This window comes from Eptesicus fuscus, chromosome 5, assembly GCF_027574615.1.
Source record: "Eptesicus fuscus isolate TK198812 chromosome 5, DD_ASM_mEF_20220401, whole genome shotgun sequence".
Lineage (NCBI taxonomy): Eukaryota > Metazoa > Chordata > Mammalia > Chiroptera > Vespertilionidae > Eptesicus > Eptesicus fuscus.
Genome location: NC_072477.1, coordinates 24,666,159 through 24,682,431, shown reverse-complemented (window position 1 = coordinate 24,682,431; position 16,273 = coordinate 24,666,159). Strand labels below are relative to the sequence as shown.

General features: G+C 40.6%; 1 protein-coding gene across 4 annotated transcripts in view; it reads left to right on the top strand.

Moving 5' to 3' along the window:
• SIPA1L1 (signal induced proliferation associated 1 like 1) overlaps positions 1-16,273 on the top strand; it is a 135,788-nt gene that overhangs the window by 20,965 nt on the left and 98,550 nt on the right. For all 4 annotated transcript variants that reach the window (XM_008138885.3, XM_008138884.3, XM_054715946.1 and 1 more), the window contains exon 3: positions 2,796-2,984. In XM_008138885.3, coding sequence (XP_008137107.1) covers positions 2,796-2,984 — 189 coding nt within the window. The remainder of the gene's footprint in view (positions 1-2,795; positions 2,985-16,273) is intronic.

The window sequence follows — 16,273 nt, the reverse complement described above, 5'->3', positions numbered from 1 at the left end:
CGCCAAAGCTAACTGTAAGCATGTAAACCCTTCTGTTGACATGAAAAACAGAGAACACACTGTGTTTTTGAAGTTGGTTGAAGGTAGTTGGTCGTTTCCAGCCTCTGAGATCCACCAGATTCCTATGAGCCTCAGTTAGTTTACACCCAAGTATTTCTTTTTCTCCTTAAGGCCACTCTGATTTAAGGCCTCTATCTTAACATTCCTTTTCTGCCTTTAACCCATTTAAAATTTTTCTTCTTGCCACTGCCCTCTCATCCTTCAGGCCAGAAGTTGACGTTTTCTAAGTCAGCACTCTCTCTAGAGCCTGTCACTGATTTCCACGAGTGTACCTGTCAGCTTGCCTGGTGGGCACTCCCCACCTAGCCCCAGCCCCGCTCTCCAGGGTCACTCCTGTCCTACAGCAAGGTGACCCCTTAGCTGGGTTGGGTGACCCACACTGACTCTTCCTTCCCACCTCTGTTCTTTCCTCTCTTGCCACCTTGGCCTGGAGTGCTGCACCAGCACCTCCCTCCGGGTCCCTGGTCTTATAGTATGTCCTTTTCCTGCTGATCCATGAGAATGCATTAGGTCCCTTGCATCCATTTCCCTAGCTTTTGATTGAAACATCCAAGTCAAATGTTGTTCATGGTTCAAAAAGCCATTACCACTTGTTTTCATGTTCAAATTAATGTCTGGCTGATGTCAACTCCATTATTCTGGTTGTTCAGGCCAGAAACCTTCAAGCTGCACTTGACTCTTCTCTTTTCCTACATCCACCCCCACTCCCAAATCTTCTCCTCCCTCTTGACACCCCCAAGTATAAGCAGAATTTGTTAACTTTGTCTTCAAAATATGTCCAGGATTCAGCCACTTCTCCATTCCACTGCCTGGGTCTGGGCCAGGGCCAAGCCACCATCATCTTTCCCTGAGAACTGTCTTCCAGCTTTGGCCCAGCAGTGATCCTTTTGAAATGTAATCCAGATCTTGTCAATCCTCAATTCAGAGTCCTGTACTGGTTTCTCATCTGCCTCTGAGTACAAGCCAGTCTCCCTGGTAGCCTAGGAGACAGGCACATCTGCTCAGGACCTCATGTCCAACTCCCCTCATTAGTCTGTCCCGGCCACACTGGCCTCCTCCTCTTGGGCAGTCTCAGGGCACCCCCGCCTTGGGTCTTGGATGCTCCCTGTTCGTCTGCGGTGTGATATTCTTCCCAGGCATCCTGTTGGCCAGAGCTCTCTCATTTACTTCTGGCCTTTGCTCATAACTCACAGGGGGCTTCATCTAAAATTTCATATCCAATTCCAGACTTTATTGTTTCATGAATACTTAACACTATCTCACATATTGTTCTTATTTTTTTCTTTTTCTGTCTCGGTGAGGATGGAATTTTTATCTGAGTTGTTCATTACTACACACGTAATGCCCAAAGTAGTACTTTCTATCTCCCACCTCCCTCCTCCTCCTCTTCCTTTCCCCTTCCCTCCCTCCTCCCTCCCTTTCTCTTTTCCTTCTTTCCTGCCTTCCTTGATCCCTTCCTTTCCCTCTCTGATGTTTATTTTTCACTAGTTTTTGTGTAATTTTTTCTATCCAATAAAAATAATCCTTAAATGTGGATTCATTGTAATATCTTTATGAGGCTCTTCACAGAAAGAAACTAACAAAAGCCCTTTGATAAAAATGCTCTAGATGTCAGTTTCAGGCCATAGCTCCTGACTTTGTGAGACGGGCATCTATATATATAAAACCCTAAGTGACCTGAACGACGGGTCGCTATGACGCACACTGTGGGGGGCGGGGCTGGCCGGCCAATCTCCCATGGCCCCTCCCCTGGCTGGCCCCGGTCCTGATTGGCCCCCCACCCTGATCGGGGGCGGGACCAGCCGGACCCCCACCATGCACGAATTCGTGCACCGGGCCTCTAGTATGTAATAAAGTAAGACTTAGTTTTCGTGCAGGGACTTCTCATGCTATTAATTTTTCATGTTAATAAATACATCAAGAATAAGAACATGATGCCATGGCCAGTGTGGCTCAGTTGGTTGAGTGTTGTCCCATGCATCAAAAGGTTGCTGGTTCGCCCTGGCCGGTGTGGCTCAGTGGATAGAGCGTCGGCCTGCGGACTGAAGAGTCCCGGGTTCGATTCCCAGTCAAGGGCATGTACCTGGGTTGCGGGCACATCCCCAGTAGGGGGCGTGCAGGAAGCAGCCGATCCATGATTCTCTCTCATCATGGATGTTTCTCTCTCTCTCTCTCTTTCTCTCTCTCTCTCCCTCTCCCTTCCTCTCTGGAAAAAAAAAAAAAATGGAAAAAAAAAAAGGTTGCTGGTTCAATTCTCGGTCATGGCACAAACCCAGGTTGCGGGTTCAATCCCCGGATGGGGTACATATGGGAGGCAACCAATTGATGTTTTTCACATCAATGTTTCTCTCTCTCTCTCTCTCTCTCTCTCTCTCTCTACCTCTTTTTCTCTCTCTCCCTCTCCCTCTCTCTGCTCTCTCCCTTCTCTCTCTCTCAAAACATCAATTAAAACATAATAGAAAATTAATTACAAAAGAAAAAAGAACATGGTCATGCCAATCCAGTTGCTTTTAGTAAATAACATCAAGATAATAGAAATACAAACCGATCTCTCTTTCATTCTAATAGAAAGCATCATTGCATAACATACATTTTTAGAAACTTGCATGTATTTATAAGCATGACAGTGTGTTTGTGAATAAAATCTTATGGCATGTGCACATTTTCAAGCCTAGGAATTTACGCGGACTCTCTCCTTTCTGGAGGTCATTAACAGAAGCGGCCCTCTCTTTCAGCTCCTGACACTGAGAGGTTCGGTCCTGGAGGATGCCATACCCTCAACAGCAAAGCACTCGACAGCCCGGGGGCTGCCCCTGAAAGAAGTGCTGGAGCACGTGATCCCGGAGCTCAGTGTCCAGTGCCTGCGGCTGGCCTTCAACACTCCCAAAGTCACAGAGCAGCTCCTGAAGCTGGATGAACAAGGGGTGAGTGTGGCTGCCAGAGCACATGCTTCAGGCTCAGGTTTCTGTAGGCTTCCAGAGCATAGACCTTCATAGTTCTATTTTGACAAGGAAAACTGATGCCCTTTATTGTGAAGGGTATTTTCTTTGCAGTTACTCATTTTCTTTTTTTTTGGACTTTCTGAACTCTGAACATTTCTCATCTGATTAAAATTCTCTATGTCAGCATTGATGGATATGATATTTAAACTCTGTTCAACTCTTGGTAATCTTCCACAAATGTGGTGGATTTTTGAAGTACTCTAGGAATAAGTAGTAGCAATAACAGTAATAATAATAACTAACACTAATGAACCCACTCACCAGGCTCCATTTTAAGTAAATTAAATATGTTATCCCATTTACTCTCCCAACCCTATGAGAATGGTTTTAGAGACGAAGAATCTGAGGCACAGAGATTAATTAGTAAGTCCAACTTCACACAGTTAATAAGTTCAAAGCCTGTACTGTTAGCTAGTACAACACACTGTCTTAAAAGCTTAAAATGTTAAAGACTATTAGTATACCCAACAAAGTATTTCAGCCAAGAGTAAATATAAAACTTTAAAAAGGTGGGTTCTAATTAGTAACAAAATGAAAATACTCAATATTTTCTCACTTCCATATTTCCTATACCTTAATGTGGAGACCATTTGGTCAAAATACAAATGCCATTTTATGAACAAATTTTGATGGTATTTCTATAATTAATAAAAAATTTCCATTTTTTTTAATTAAATGAATGGAAGTTCAGAAAAATTAGTTTCAAGGTATATTTATTCTTTTAATTCAGCCAATAGAACTATATCACGGGCCAATAGTTGGATGTAACTTTTCTAATCATTGCTCTCTGTCTAGTCATTTCATTTGTCATAAAGATAATGTCTATCCCATATATTTATTTCAAATAGGCTGTGAGCATTGATGTTTATAACATGTAAATATGAAGCAGTTTGAATGCTTCAGATGACTACTGATGCATAAACTTACTATTTTGGGGGCTGTCTTCCAATAAATACTTTGAACTTTTATTCTAACAAAGGAGGAGTAGAAAAATGATTAGGTTCAACTTGATGGATTCAGTCTTTTTAGTTACTGTCAGTTTTGAGGAGAATAACAACATTTAGACATTGATAATTATATATGGGACTTTCTAAATTCTACATTAGGACAGATTATCTATATATATAAAAGCCTAAGCAACTGAACAACTGAACGACCGGTCGCTATGACATGCACTGACCACCAGGGGGCAGGCACTCAATGCAGGAGCTGCCACCTGGTGGTCAGTGCTCTCCCACAGCCAACCTCCTGAGGCCCCTTCCCCTGGCCAACCTCCCACAGCCCTCATGGGCCCCGATTGATCTCTGGCCAGGCTGAGGGACCCCACCCATGCACGAATTCATGCATTGGGCCTCTAGTTTTATATAAAGGAGGTATTTATTGCCATTTTCCCTTTGTTTTAACCACATTAAGTAAAAAATGGGTGCCCCACTTGTATAAATTTTATGAGATCTCTGGCACATTTTATGCCTCTCTTTGTGATTACAAATATTGGACCAGAGGTGGGGCTGATCTGTGGTGAACACTCTTAAGTACCATCAACACAGGAATGATAACACTATAATGAGTTTAATTTAAAGCTAAATTTATTTAATTCACAAAACTATTCATTATTCTGAAATTATGGGCTTCTTAATCCTGGTGGAGGGGTATTAAAATATACTTTCCTTCATAAATTAATGGTAATAATATGTATCAGTTGTTTTCTTTAATGCCTTTCTGGCATAAATAAAATTTGGCAATTTAAGTGAGTCTCCCAGTTTTATTTTGGAAATTTTACTGAGTAGTGGAGTCTAGGAATTTAAAACCTGCTATTTTATACGAGCAGCAATATAGCTGGACCAAGCCAAAACTGGTTTGGCTCAGTGGATAGAGCGTCGGCCTGCAGACTGAAAGGTCCCAGGTTCGATTCCGGTCAAGGGCATGTACATTGGTTGCGGGCACATCCCCGGTAGGGGGTGTGCAGGAGGCAGCTGGTCGATGTTTCTCTCTCATCAATGTTTCTAGCTCTCTATCCCTCTTCCTTCCTCTCTGTAAAAAATCAATAAAATGTATTTAAAAATATATATAGCTGGACCAAGGGACATCCCCACTTAGCCTCTGTTGTTTCATTTATATCTTCATAGCTTTCAATGCCAGAATTATACTGTTAAAAAACAGACACATACTTAGGCATTTTGTCTGGGGAGTCATTTTTTTTGGTAGGAAATCTCATCAATGGCTTGGACTCATTTTGAGAAAAAGATTATTTGGCCAACTTTACAAATACAGATTTTAAAACAGAAATGCTTATAAGTGCAGTAGATAATGCATTGGAGTCATTGCAAAACCCTTTGAGTTTCCATCTATGTCATCACTTCTTAAAATGTCATGCTTTGTACATCTTTACATTTGAAAAGATTCACGGTGTGATACCGAGAAACTGGACTCACTAAAAGGTAATTCTGAATCTCCTTTTAAATTTTATTTAAGTGATTTCTTTAATGTTTTCTCTAAACAGCTTAGATAATTATGCTTGGAAGAAGAAAACTATTTGCTTGGTATATTGTGGCATTCTGCCTTTCAGATCTTTGGTGCCTTAATTTCTCATTTTACCACTTTTAAAAGCTGAAATGAACAGAAGAACAAATGAAAGAAAATTATATCTATAAAATATGAAAGAAATACAAAAATTTGGTTTTTATTTGTCTAGACTCTGATATGTATGTTGGAATTGACAAAGGCATTTTAATTCCTGAAGTTTTAGAAATGAACATATGCCTTGTGATTTACTCAAGCTTTCACATTCTCTTTCTTGAAGACTTTCTGGGCCCTTCACTATATACTGATGTCCACCTCCATTCTCATGTAATGGGCAGTAAGAAGATGAAACTGACCTGCCAATGATTTCACACTGCCAAGAATTTAGAACAGGTTGTGACTCAGAAAATTTGGATCCAGTCTGAATATAGTTTATCCATCATGATCCTAGATCTTCACTTAATTAGACAATTTAGAGCATCTCTTATGATGAAAGAAAATACCTGAATATATGTTTACTTACACGATTCTAAGCCCTTTATCGGCATCATCTGATTTCATCCTCAGCACTCCATGAGGTGGGTTCTGGTTATTGGCCTGTTTTATAGTTGGGAGGATGGAGACTTTGAAAGTTCCCAGGTCCATTTTCCCTTAGCAATCCTGAGCACTGGATACCAGTTTGCCTAATACTACCTTTTGTTTTTAAGATTTGCAACTTTTCATATACTTTGGTGTATCTTGAATTTTTTTGATCCTCAAAGCTATGTTGTGAAATATCAGGAATCTCATATCTATTCAAGCCAACTTTTTAATAAATGGCCAACTCAGTTGTTACTTTTGGGTTTGTTATTTTTCTTCATCAGTCATTTAAATAACACCTTTATCTCACCTCCTCTGTGCGAGGGGAATATGAGGATGCCGGGCCAGGCCCTGTTTGCATTCACACCTGTGAAGCACTTAGTACAGAGCCAGATGTGGTGAACATTGAAGAAATTGTAGCTGTGATTGATAATGATAACTGGTTAGTAGCCTTTTACATGCGTTATCTCATTTAATCTTGATAAGTATCCCATGAGAGAGCTGCTCTTCTCAGTAGGATGCATTATGCTTCCTTTCACAAGTAAGCATAACTGCTTCAAATCCAATAAATGCTTATTGAGCAACCACTCTTTGAAGGTTATTAAATACTGTAGAGAATAAATAGGCTGGTAAGACACAGTCCTTAACCAGGGAGGAGACAAGGTCATAAGTTACTATAATGGAAGTTAGGTTTAATATAATAAGTATAATACAAGAATTGCCAATGAAGAGCAATGGAGGTGCAAACCAATGGGGCCAAGTCAGGATTGGTCAGATGGATCAGGATGAGGAGGCCCTTGGAAAGAAAGAGGATTTCATCAGGCCAGGGAATAAGCAGTACCAGGGTCTAGACTCAGAATAAGAACAAAGCTTAGAGAGACACAGGCCAGCAAGCAGTCCAGCTGAGCAGGAGTGTGAGAAGCATACAAGAGAAAAGTAAAAATAGGTATTTTTATTGAAGAGTGACTAAGGCAGGCAACTGGATGAACAATTTGCATGGATTCTTTTAATTACTACTCAGCAGCCTTTGCTGTAGGTGCTATTGTAGTCCTTGTTTTACAGACTGGAGCGCTGAGGCACAAAGAGGCTGAAAGACCCTCAGATCACAATTAGGATCTGGTGGAGGCGGTCTCAAATCCAGGCATTGGACCTGGAGAGCCCACACTCTGCACCCATCACCCTAGACCCTAGACCCGTGGTCGGCAAACTGCAGCTCGCGAGCCACATGCGGCTCTTTGACCCCTTGAGTGTGGCTCTTCCACAAAATACCACGGCCTGGGCGAGTCTATTTTGAAGAAGTGGTGTTAGAAGAAGTTTAAGTTTAAAAAATTTGGCTCTCAAAAGAAATTTCAGAGGAACCAAGATGGCGGCATAGTTAAACAACTAATCTGCTGCCTCACACAACAATTTCAAAAATACAACTAAAAGACAAAAACGTCTACCACCCAGAACCACGGGAAAGCTGGCTGAGTGGAAGATTTACAACTAAGAAGAGAAAGAAGCACAATCGCTGAAAAGCTGAGGTACGGAGGCACGCGAATCGGGCCAGCGGCGGGCGGCTGGGTGCGCGGCTTTTCTTCAACCCGCAGGGAGACAAGCTCCCGATCACTCTGAAATCCAGTTTCTGGGGACACTCGGGGGACCCAGGCACCTACGGGGAGAAGCTGGACTCTTGGCCATCGGGTCGGAAAGTGAGAGTGACTTTTGCAGTGGTGCGCCCAGCAATCATTGTTTACTGCGCTGGAGCGCGGGACGCGGGGACTTGGAAACCTGGAAAGGCAGAGATGGCTGACGGCAGCCATCGCCGTTGGCCACGCCCCAGCCTAGTGACGCCCTAAGACCCCACCCAGCCCTGAGGCCCCGCCCTGAGGTCCCGCCCCGCACATTCTACAAACCCGCCCCGGCTCCACACAGCGGCTTTTGCATATAAATGGCCTGTTCTGGAGCAGCTTAACCAACTGCAGCTCCAGTCAGACTGCTCCAAAACCGCCCAAGCAAAGGAGGAGAAAACTAGCCCTTGCTGTAGCTCCTGCTGGGGGACACACAGTACACAAGGGTACACCAAGAGTGTCCACCTCAAGTAACTGGGAGGCTGACCCGTTGAACCAATAGGACACCTAGTACACAAAACTACCCTACCAACTTAGGGAAGCAGAAAATATGAGAAGGCAAGGAAACAGATCACAAACCAAAGAAATGGAGGAGAACAAGCGACTGGACATAGAGTTCAAAACCACGGTTATAAGGTTTTTCAAGAATTTCATGGAAAAGGCCGATAAATTCAATGAGGTCCAACTAGAAATTAAACATACACTGACTGAGATAAAAAATATTATACAGAGACCCAAAAGCAGACTAGAGGAACGCAAGAGTCAAGTCAAAGATTTGGAATACAAAGAGGCCAAGGACACTCTTCCAGAGAAGCATGAAGAGAAGAGAATTCAGAAAGTTGAAGATAGTGTAAGAAGCCTCTGGGACAACTTCAAGCGAACCAACATCAGAATTATGGGGGTACCAGAAGAAGAGAGAGAGCAAGATGCTGAAAACCTATTTGAAGAAATAATGAACGAAAACTTCCCCCACCTGATGAAAGAAATAGACCTACAAGTCCAGGAAGCACACAGAACCCCAAACAAAAGGAATCCAAAGAGGACCACACAAGACACATCATAATTAAAATGCCAAGAGCAAAAGACAAAGAGAGAATCTTACAAGCAGCAAGAGAAAAACAGTTAGTTACCTACAAGGGAGCTCCCATACGATTATCAGCTAATTTCTCAACAGAAACCATGCAGGCCAGACGGGAGTGGCAAGAAATATTCAAAGTGATGAATAGCAGGAACCTACAACCAAGACTACTCTACCCAGCAAAGTTATCATTCAGAATTGAAGGGCAGATAAAGAGCTTCACAGATAAGAAAAAGCTAAAGGAGTTCATCACCACCAAACCAGCATTATATGAAATGCTGAAAGGTATTCTTTAAAAAGAGGAAAAAGAAGAAGAAAGATAAAAATTATGAACAACAAATACATATCTATCAACAAGTGAATCTAAAAGTCAAGTGAATTAAAAATCTGAGGAACAGAATAAACTGGTGAACTTAATAGAATCAGGCATAGAATGGGAGTGGATTGATAATTCTCAGGGGGAAAGGGGTGTATGTGTGGGGAGTATGGGAAGAGACTGGACAAAAATCATACACCTATGGATAAGGACAGCGGGGGGGGGGGGAGGTAAGGGAAGAGGGGGGGTAGGAACTGGGTGGTGGGGGGATATGTGGGGAAAAAGGAGAAACAATTGTAATCTGAACAATAAAGATTAATTAAAAAAAAAAGAAATTTCAATTGTTGTACTGTTGATATTTGGCTCTGTTGACTAATGAGTTTGCCGACCACTGCCCTAGACAGCTGCCCTTGTTTTTCCTCCCTCCTGTGAGAGGGAGAAGAACTGGACAGCTGGCTCCATGCTTTATTGCTCCAGGCTTCAATGCCCAATATTAAGTATAACATGCTAAACCCAAATAAAACCAGAGCAGAACTTAAAAATACTTAAAGTACAATGGCCAGTTTGCAGTAGAGAAAATGAGTAGTCCTGTTTTCATTAGGATATGTCAAGTTTTATGTACACGGTAGTGATTTTACCTAAATGAGTATCTGTACTGTTTTTCTAGGTATTTATTATTGGTGCAAAGAAATGAAAATATTGACTTCTCTTTTCTTTAAAAAGTTAACCTTCAACTTATTGAAATTAAAGGGGAAAAGTACCTAATTAGGTCTGCAATATATATCTCAAGAATAGATGTAAGGAAAGAAGCAATGTTTGGTAGATAATGAATAGCACTCATCCTTTGATTAAGGACATGGGTAACATTACTTACTGACTTAGCCATTTCATTGCCCTGTTGCATTATTTTATTGAGGACAAATGGATTTGAACCAGCCACTTTCTTTGATGTGGGCAGCTGAATTTAAACAAAGAATCATAGGGAAAACACTTTTCCAAACACATTTTCTACGAATGAAGCTTTGGCAAAATAATTACCCTTCCTGAAATTTTAATCTTTTCTTAGATTATGATATCAGCTAACGCATGTTTAAAGTTCCCCTGGCCACCAGATTGGTTCCAGACAACTCGGCATATGTCCCAGTACATTGTCAGCGAGGAAATGGCCTTGATAGTCATCAGGTGAGGGGAAGAAGCAGCTGCACTAGGAGCTCTGTCTTGTCTGTTCGCAAGTAGTGTTGACTCGGCACCAGCTCATCCAAGCTCTTTCCCCAGCTGAGGCTGGGCTGGATGACTGTGTGAAGTCCTTTCTAGTGCGAAGTAAGATCCCATGGTTATCATGACTGATAACATAGCATTTGGAAGTCTTTGGCTGTGGTAGGACTGCAGTTTGCAGGGATGGAGCTAAGCATGGCTAGTAAGACATGCAGTAAGGATTGTTTGGTTCACAGTCCAAAAAGGACAGAACAATTGATTGCAGATATTTCAGTCTTCTTAATTTTATATTGTGGATTGTGTTTTAAATTCAGCTTTAAAATAAAAAGTTAAACTAGTTTTATTTCCTACAGGACTTAACTAGCTATTATCTTCAAATGATCCAAAAATTAATTGTGTTTATGCCAGGGGATCCCAGTTCTACCTTGTTCCTATCTCCTCTCCTCCTCCATAGTTACCAAGTTTTATTTTATTTTATTTTTTAAATATATTTTTATTGATTTTTTTTACAGAGAGGAAGGGAGAGGGATAGAGAGCTAGAAACATCAATGAGAGAGAAACATCGACCAGCTGCCTCCTGCACACCCCTCACTGGGGATGTGCCCGCAACCAATGTACATGCCCCTGACCAGAATCGAACCTGGGACCCTTGAGTCCGCAGACCGACGCTCTGTCCACTGAGCCAAACCGGTTTCAGCAAAGTTTTATTTTATTTTATCTTATTTACGTATTGCTATGTTTCTTTATACAGATATCAACAAATATGCATACATAGCTTATTTCCCCATTTTCTTATACAAAATAATAGAGGCCCAATGCACGAAATTCGTGCAAGGGGCTCGACCCTTGCAGCCGTGGCTTCGTCCGGAAGATCATCTGGATGGTCGTTCTGCTGTTCGGTCTAATTAGCATATTAGCTCTTTATTATATAGGATAGCATGCTGTACACGTTGGGTTTTTTTACTTAGCAATATATTTTGGAAATCTTTCTATGTCAGTACATGGATTGCTTTCCCACTGTTTTTACTCTTACATAATATTCTGTCATATTGCTATACCATAGTTTATTTCATCACTTTTCCTACTGATAGGCATTTGGATTGATTCCAGTCTTTTCCTATTACAAACAGCACTGCGGTGAAGAGTCTTTCCCTGTATAATTGAAATTCATCTCAATCTCAAGTCAAAACAGGTGCATTTATTATCAGTTTAATACCCAATATGAAGCTTTATACTTTTGTGATAAATTTTGCACCACCTAGCATTAGAGAAGATGGAGATGATTATTGTGTGTATAGAATATTTTCTATACATTATGCCACAGATAAAAATAGATTAGAATATGTCTATGCACATATATATAAATTATTTTGACAGCCCCTCTGTCAGATTTTTAAAATAAATTTTCTACCCAATATCCATATGCCATTTTTAAAAATAAGTTTTTTTTCTTAGTAATGTCCAACGAGGATATATATTCTAACTAGCATTTTTTGTTCCCAACACTGAATTTTTTCAGTCTCTTTGACATTTTTTTTAAGAGGACAGTATAGTGATGAATATTTAGAAAGTAGTTAAAAGAGTTATGTTTATGAAGAACAAACCAAAATAAATGCTATCAGTGTGAATCATGAGGATTTTTAAAACATGACCAAGGTCTTCATGTACAGTACTGGCATATAGCTTGTCAAAGATTAGCCCACCCACTGAGAATAACCAGAAACACTAGGCAAAATATTCTTTAAAAATAAATTTAGGCCCTAGCTGGTTTGGATCAGTGGATAGAGCATCGGCCTGCGGACTGAAGGGTCCTGGGTTTGATTCCAGCCAACAGCACTTGCCTGGGTTGTGGGCTCAATGTGCAGGAGGCAGCCGGTCAATGATTTAAATAAATAAATAAATTTGGACTTTATGGAAATAGGGAGTAGATATATTTTTCCATTCTTCCTGCTACATACAGGTAAACCCTTGTACATTGCAATGTACAAGTGAATCTGAAAAGTCAGCACAATAAGGAGAAAGAAAGAAAGAAAGAAAGAAAGAAAGAAAGAAAGAAAGAAAGAAAGAAAGAAAGAAAGGAAAAAATAAAACTCCCAATTTCAGACAACATGATAGTCTATGTACAAAACTCCAAGGAATTTACAAAAAATTCCTAGAACTATGAGGTGTGCTCAGCAAGGTGTGTTCAGTTAGAATTCTCTTAATGAACATGTGAAAACTGCAAAATAAAATATAATACCATTTATAATCTTTCAACAAAACATGAAATACTTGCATATATCTCTAACAAAACATGATAGGACTTGTTTGCTGAAAACTGATGAAAGAAATCAAAGAAGATATACCATGTTCATGGATTCTAAGACTCAACATGTTAATGATGTCCATTCTCCCCTAATTGATACAGTTTAACACAATTAGTATCAAAATCCCAGCAAGATTTTTTTAATTATGGACAAAGATTATTCTGAACTTTTAATGGAAAGGCAAAGGAATTAGAACAGCTAAAAAAAAGTTTAAAAGTAATAAAGTAGGAGAGATTATTCCACCTGATTTCATGATTTTGTATAACTACAGTAATAAAAGCTGTCTTATTATTTATTGGAAGGATAGACACAGGATCAATAAAACAGAATAGAGAAACCAGAAACAATGCCACACAAGTATATCCAACTGATTTTTTTTTACAAAGAAGTGAAAACAAGAAGGTTTTTCAAACAAAGGTGCTGGGACAATTAGATATCCATAGGCAAAATAATGAACTTGACCTAAACCTTATACATTATACAAAAATTTATTCAAATGGATCATTGATTGAAATATAAAACTATAAAATTTTTTTATAAAAACAGAAAATCCTTGGGCCCTAGGATGTGGTGAAGAGTTCTTAGATACAACACCACAAACTTTATTCAGAAAAGAAATAATTGAGAAATTGGAGTTCATCAAAATGAAAAACATCCTGCAGCACTTCTTTTCCTTGGACTGATTTGCTGATTTGTATGAGACTTGGTGCTGCAGATAAAAAGTTAGATGACAGATCAACTTTCATTGATTTCATGGCGGCTGCAGAGATACAAAAGAGAGTTCAAGTATCACTGGAGAACTTGGATCTGTTAAACAATCAAATTGAAATTCTAGAACTGAAGAAAACCACAAGTTAAAATCTCAATAGATGGGTTTAAAAGCATATTCGACACAGAAAATTGATTAATTGGAGACAGGTTGCCAGAAGAACTTTAACTGAAGAATGGAGACAAGAAAATGTGAGAAATACAGAAAAATGCCTAAAAGGCATGTAACCTACAGTGGAATACATTTATATATAATCCAATTCCCAGGAGGAGAAGCAAGATTAAAGCATTATTTGGGAATATAATCAGTATTTGAAGAATTACTTCTAGAATAATTTTCAAAACTCATTAAGGTAGAATTAAGGAGCTCTGCTTGCCCTAAGCAAGATAAATACAACAAAAATCAGACTTAAGCCTATGATAGTAAAAAATAATATTGCTGGAAATAAACAAATTTTTAAAATAGCCAAAGGAAAAATATACCTTCAAAAAAGAACAGCGAGACAGGCAATTGGCTTTTAAAATTAACATTTGCTGGCTATGAAGCATGAAGAAAAGGTGAAGTCAGAAGACCTATCAAGAATACTGAAAGAACAACTCTCACAATAAATTTTACCCAACAAAAATGCTCTTTTAAAATGTAGGCAAAACTAATTTACAATGGGAAAACATAGAACAGTGGTTGTTTGAGGCTTTTATTAATTCAGGGATGCACTGCAAATGGAAACCCGGAAACTTTTGGGGTGGTGGGAATGTCTGTACCTTGATTGTAGTGGAGGTTTAGTCGGACTCATTTAATTGGATGCAGTTTACTGTTCAGAAATTATATACCAATAATATCGATTTAAAAACTGAAGGCAGGCCTAGCCGGTTTGGATCAGTGAATAGAGTGTTGGCCTGTGGACTAAAGGGTTCCGGGTTCAATTCCGGTCAAGGGCACATGCGGGGGTTGTTGGCTCGATCCCCAGTGTGTGGTGTGCAGGATGCAGCCCATCAGTGATTCTCTCTCATCTTTGATGTTTCTATCTCTCCCTCTCCCTTCGGCTCTGAAATCAATAAAAATATTTTAAAAAAAACACACAAAACTGAAGGCAGATTTCTGCCGTTGGCCAAGATTAAGAAAGAGGGACTAGATCTATGTTACCATCTGAAACAACTTAAAAACTAGGCAGAACAACGAAACAGTTATTTTTATGGCACTGTTTCAGGCGATGAAGGGCAGTGATCTCTGGGAGGTGGGAAAGAGGAAGTAGACCCTAAGCTTGTGCCAGCCTGAAGGGAGTGTTCAGGCTGCAGTGCTGGCAAGGGATAGGGAAGAGGGGGAACCCAGCTGAAGCCCAGGGGTCTCCCAGATGTGAGACTCAGATGTGACGCCAAGGAGGCTCGGGTTCGAGGTTCACAGAGCTGAGTATTGAAAAGTGCGAGCGTTTGAGGAAACTGAGGCCAGAGTGAGAATCCCCCTAAAGGTGGAGAAGAGCAAGTCCTCAGTCCTCACACGTGGCTGGGAACAGTTTCTGCTCCCACCAAGAAGGCGTTCACGTGGCATCGGGCACAGTCTCAGAATGGTTTTGCTGCAATAGCGGGGCCAAATTATTCTCAAATTAAACTCTGCTCTGGTACGACCTAACAGCAAGAGCTGAAAGGATCAAACTATTTCCAAATAACCATACCCCGGAACACAGGTCAAGCACCCCTCAAGGTGAGAGCTGCTGTACAAGGACATACTTCATAGTGAGTGTTTGAATTTCTAGATTAAGTCAGGCAACTTGGATTTGTAAGAACAGGAGGAACTGGGTGGTTCGCATGCTCTGTGCCGCCCTGGTGGCCTTCCTTTGGCTGGGACACCAGGGATGAAGAGATGAGGCGGCACTGCTGGGCGATCTCTGAGGACTTGGTTATTCTCATCCATTTCCACCTAGAGGGGGCTCCAACTTGACCTCTCACCCAGCCTTCCCGGAGCGCTCCTCAGGGCTGTGTAAGTCAGATTGCAGTTCCTGTTGCTCTGATTTGGTGTTGTGCCTTTTTTATGAGAGGAAGAGCCGTTCTGTGTTGTGTTTGTTCCCAGCTGTGGGAGTCCACATCACTTGATGGGTGTTGAAAAACACTTTTATTTTGTTGGGGTTCACCTTCATCTCAGATAAAAGCTTAGTCCTGAAATTGGGTAGAATCATTTTTCCCACTTAGCTATGCTAGTTCCTTTGCCTTTCCATATAAATTTCAGAATAATCTTGCACGGAACAAAAATACCATCCCTTTTTACAATACAAACATTGGTTGTGTCCAGACACTTCCATCAGTGCTCCTTGTGAGCAGTTGATAGGCAAGCACGGAATTGTATAGCATGACCCTGAGATTACCCAGAGCAAAGCCCCGAGTGCAGAGAGCCCCAGCCTGTTCCCAAGGTGGCTTCTGGGGCCTTCCCAGCTCTCTTTTGAGCATTGCATGAAAGGATTATATATGGACATACATGAACCTGTACAGATGGGTGTCTGCAAAAAAATGCTGTTTTATATAACTCATAACAATTCAAAACCCCCAAAGGACAGCTCTAACTCCATTTACATTTGCTCTTTCTCTTGAAATGTTCCTTATTGCATTTACATAACTTCTCCTTAACAACTTCTCAGATTCTGGCAGGGACATGGCCGCTAACTGAGGATTCTCGGAGGGCGAGTTCAGAGAATGCCACCCACCTTGATTTAATTGCAGTAGAAACTCAGGATACAGTCATATTGTCACCTTAGAGGATAGAGCAGTTGGCAGTTTCAAACCAGAGGAAATTCGACATTCTAACCAATTTCTTAATCTTCTTAAAGGAT